This window comes from Helianthus annuus, chromosome 5, assembly GCF_002127325.2.
Source record: "Helianthus annuus cultivar XRQ/B chromosome 5, HanXRQr2.0-SUNRISE, whole genome shotgun sequence".
NCBI classification, from domain to species: Eukaryota; Viridiplantae; Streptophyta; class Magnoliopsida; order Asterales; family Asteraceae; genus Helianthus; species Helianthus annuus.
The window spans coordinates 124937732-124940248 of NC_035437.2; the positions used below are offsets into that span (position 1 = coordinate 124937732).

General features: G+C 42.5%; 1 protein-coding gene across 1 annotated transcript; it reads right to left on the minus strand.

Moving 5' to 3' along the window:
* Positions 1 to 234: 234 nt before the first annotated feature.
* Positions 235 to 2170, minus strand: LOC118492155 (serine/arginine-rich splicing factor 4-like). The gene is made up of 3 exons (XM_035989965.1): positions 1997 to 2170; positions 1195 to 1483; positions 235 to 620 (listed from the first exon to the last, which is right to left on the minus strand). The coding sequence occupies exons 1-3, from the start codon at positions 2168 to 2170 to the stop codon at positions 235 to 237; spliced, it is 849 nt and encodes a 282-aa protein (XP_035845858.1).
* Positions 2171 to 2517: the final 347 nt, after the last annotated feature.

Below are 2517 nucleotides of genomic sequence, written 5' to 3' on the forward strand. Positions count from 1 at the left end.
CTTCCCTACACCCATACTAGTGTAGTACTTTGTCCCTGGCTCATACTGGACTTAATATAGTGTCTGTCTATGTGCTGGCATTGTCAGCACGTGTCTGAGTTATCCGCTCATTATGCTAACTGTGCTTTGTGCATCAGGTTTGTCACTAAGAGTCTGTATGAAATAAATGGAGCAACTGTATGTAAAGTGATGCACATGTATGTATGTAACATAAATCAGTAAGCATTTAAGGTGTCAGTTGTAATCAAGCACAGTCTTCTTGCCTTCCTCTGGTTTCTTGGCATATTTTGGGCAGTTGGAGTTGATGTGCCCCTTCTCATTACAGTTATAGCACGTCGCGTCCTTTATCTTCTTACAGTCTAACGTCTTGTGCTCGTTTGACTTACAAATCCCACAAGCTCTCGGTTGTGATTGGGATTTCGATTCGTATCTGCACCTCCCCAAATGGCGCTTCTTACAGACTTTGCATTTGGGCTTCTCGCCCAGTTGTTGGTCATCTTTCTTGAACCCTGAACTCTTTTTGTGTTCAGAGTTCCCTTTGTGCTTCTTGTCTAAATGGTGTGAGTTATCATCCTCATGTTTTCTCTTTCCAGCATCAGAATTTTCTAAGCGATCTTTGCCTGACCGCATCAAGGGTAAGAGACAAGGATAAATCAACTGCTGACCTAAAAGTAGTAGGTCGAGATGCCTTCACACTAGCTTTGATCTTCGGGGCTAAACCCCCAATGAAACGAGCTATCCGTTTTGGTTCTGGTGTCACTAAGTATGGAACCAATCGAGACATTGTATTAAAACTTGTAAGGTAGGCCTGACAGTCCAAATTCTTCATCACCAATGTCAGGAAGTCAATCTCGATCTTCTCAACCTTGTGTTGAGGACATAAATTTTCCTTGATCAAAGTCATAAACTAATCCCAAGACAGATTGTACAATGGGATCTTTCCAGTCGCTTGGATCAAAGACCTCCACCAAGCTAATGCTTCACCTTTGAATGACTGAGATACAAACTTCACCACATCCTTATCAACGCAACCACTGATGTCAACCACGGTATCCATTTCGTCTAACCATGTCATGCAGTCAATAGCTCCTTTTTCCCCAGTGAAATCCCTGGGTTTGCAGGAGATAAAATATTTATAGGTACAGGTCTTTGTACGTGGTTCACAATCAAATACAATCTTCTTTGATGGAATACTGTGCTGATTCGAAGAGTGTTGAACATCATCCTTCTTTGACTCATGTTGTTTAGAAGGTGGCTTACTATGAGCCTCAGAATGAGTCTTAGGGTGAGATTTGGAATGGGGTACAGATGAGGTCTTACTATGCATACCACTCGATTCCCTAAATTGCCTGTCCACGGCTTTAGATACAGCGGTATCAATTAATGTTCGAAGCTCTTCCCTGGTTATGTTGATCCTAGTGGCCTCATGATTTTCCAGAGGGTGACTGTTGACTTCTTCTGACTCAGCCATGTAGCTTGATTGCTACATAAAATGATGACAATGATTTATTTAGAAGTCTATAATAGTACTATCATTCTTGATGATATTAATAACCATATTGGTTAATTTGTTAAATATATTCATTCAGGATTTTTATTATAATAATCCTCAGTTATAATTAAAATATAATAATGGCACAAAAGGCCAAGTCACAAGGACCGATTTAAATTATAAGCCAAGATCTTATAGGATCGAGACATTAAAGCTTGAATCATAGTTCATTACCTTTTCCTTGACAGGGAGTCGTAGACCACCACTGTCTTTAGTCTCAAAGGACATTAATTATGGCCCATAGGCACTTCATCACTAATGGATGATTATATAAATTAGAGACAAGAATTGGAAGAATCCAGTATAAGGATGACTTATGCGATTTTATCGAATCACGTTTGCCAGGAGTGTTAACATATTTTTAGATGTTAACAAGGATTTGAATCTTAATAAGGAACTACCATCATGGGCCTGTCTTAATAATGACACATGGGCAAATCTTGCCTTGTAGCTGTCTGGACCACGATAAGGTGATCCATGAAAAGACGACCCATCCGAAATCTCGATGGGATGAGCAGGTGTCCCAGATGGTGGTTCGGCGAGATCCGGGTAATCATCCATTTCCATGTCCTGAGCTTCAGGGAAATGGTCTTCAGGGCCCGATGGGTTATGACCCATCGGTTCTTCAATCAGGTTTGCCGGGTTAAACCAGCTCTGGAAAAATGGGGTCGGGTCTTCAAAGGCGCGGTGCGACCCTGACCGCTACAGTGGTAGGTAAGAATGATGCGAATCGTTGGGCTCGTTCTCCGATTACGGCCCAAAAGAATGATGGTAAGAGGGTGATGAACTTAGCGAGACGGATCGCCTCGCGGGCTCCAGATACGTCCTCCAATGCTCCTGAGGACTTGTGCTCATTGTTGCAGACGGAGTTCGCCGGTGAGAAGGTCCGGCTTCATGATCGTGGCTGGTAAATGGCGCCTTGCCTCGTCCTCCTCTCCTGAATCTTGGTGACATTTTGTTGAACC

Bases quoted from the DNA above. Each gene is read 5' to 3' on its own strand.
- LOC118492155 (XM_035989965.1), bottom strand. From the start codon at position 2,170: ATGGGTCATAACCCATCGGGCCCTGAAGACCATTTCCCTGAAGCTCAG. The intron at 1,484-1,996 runs GCAAGATTTGCC...CATTTTATGTAG, and splicing joins GTGGTCCAGACAGCTACAAG to CAATCAAGCTACATGGCTGA. The intron at 621-1,194 runs GTATTCCATCAA...TGATGCGGTCAG, and splicing joins ACACTCTTCGAATCAGCACA to GCAAAGATCGCTTAGAAAAT.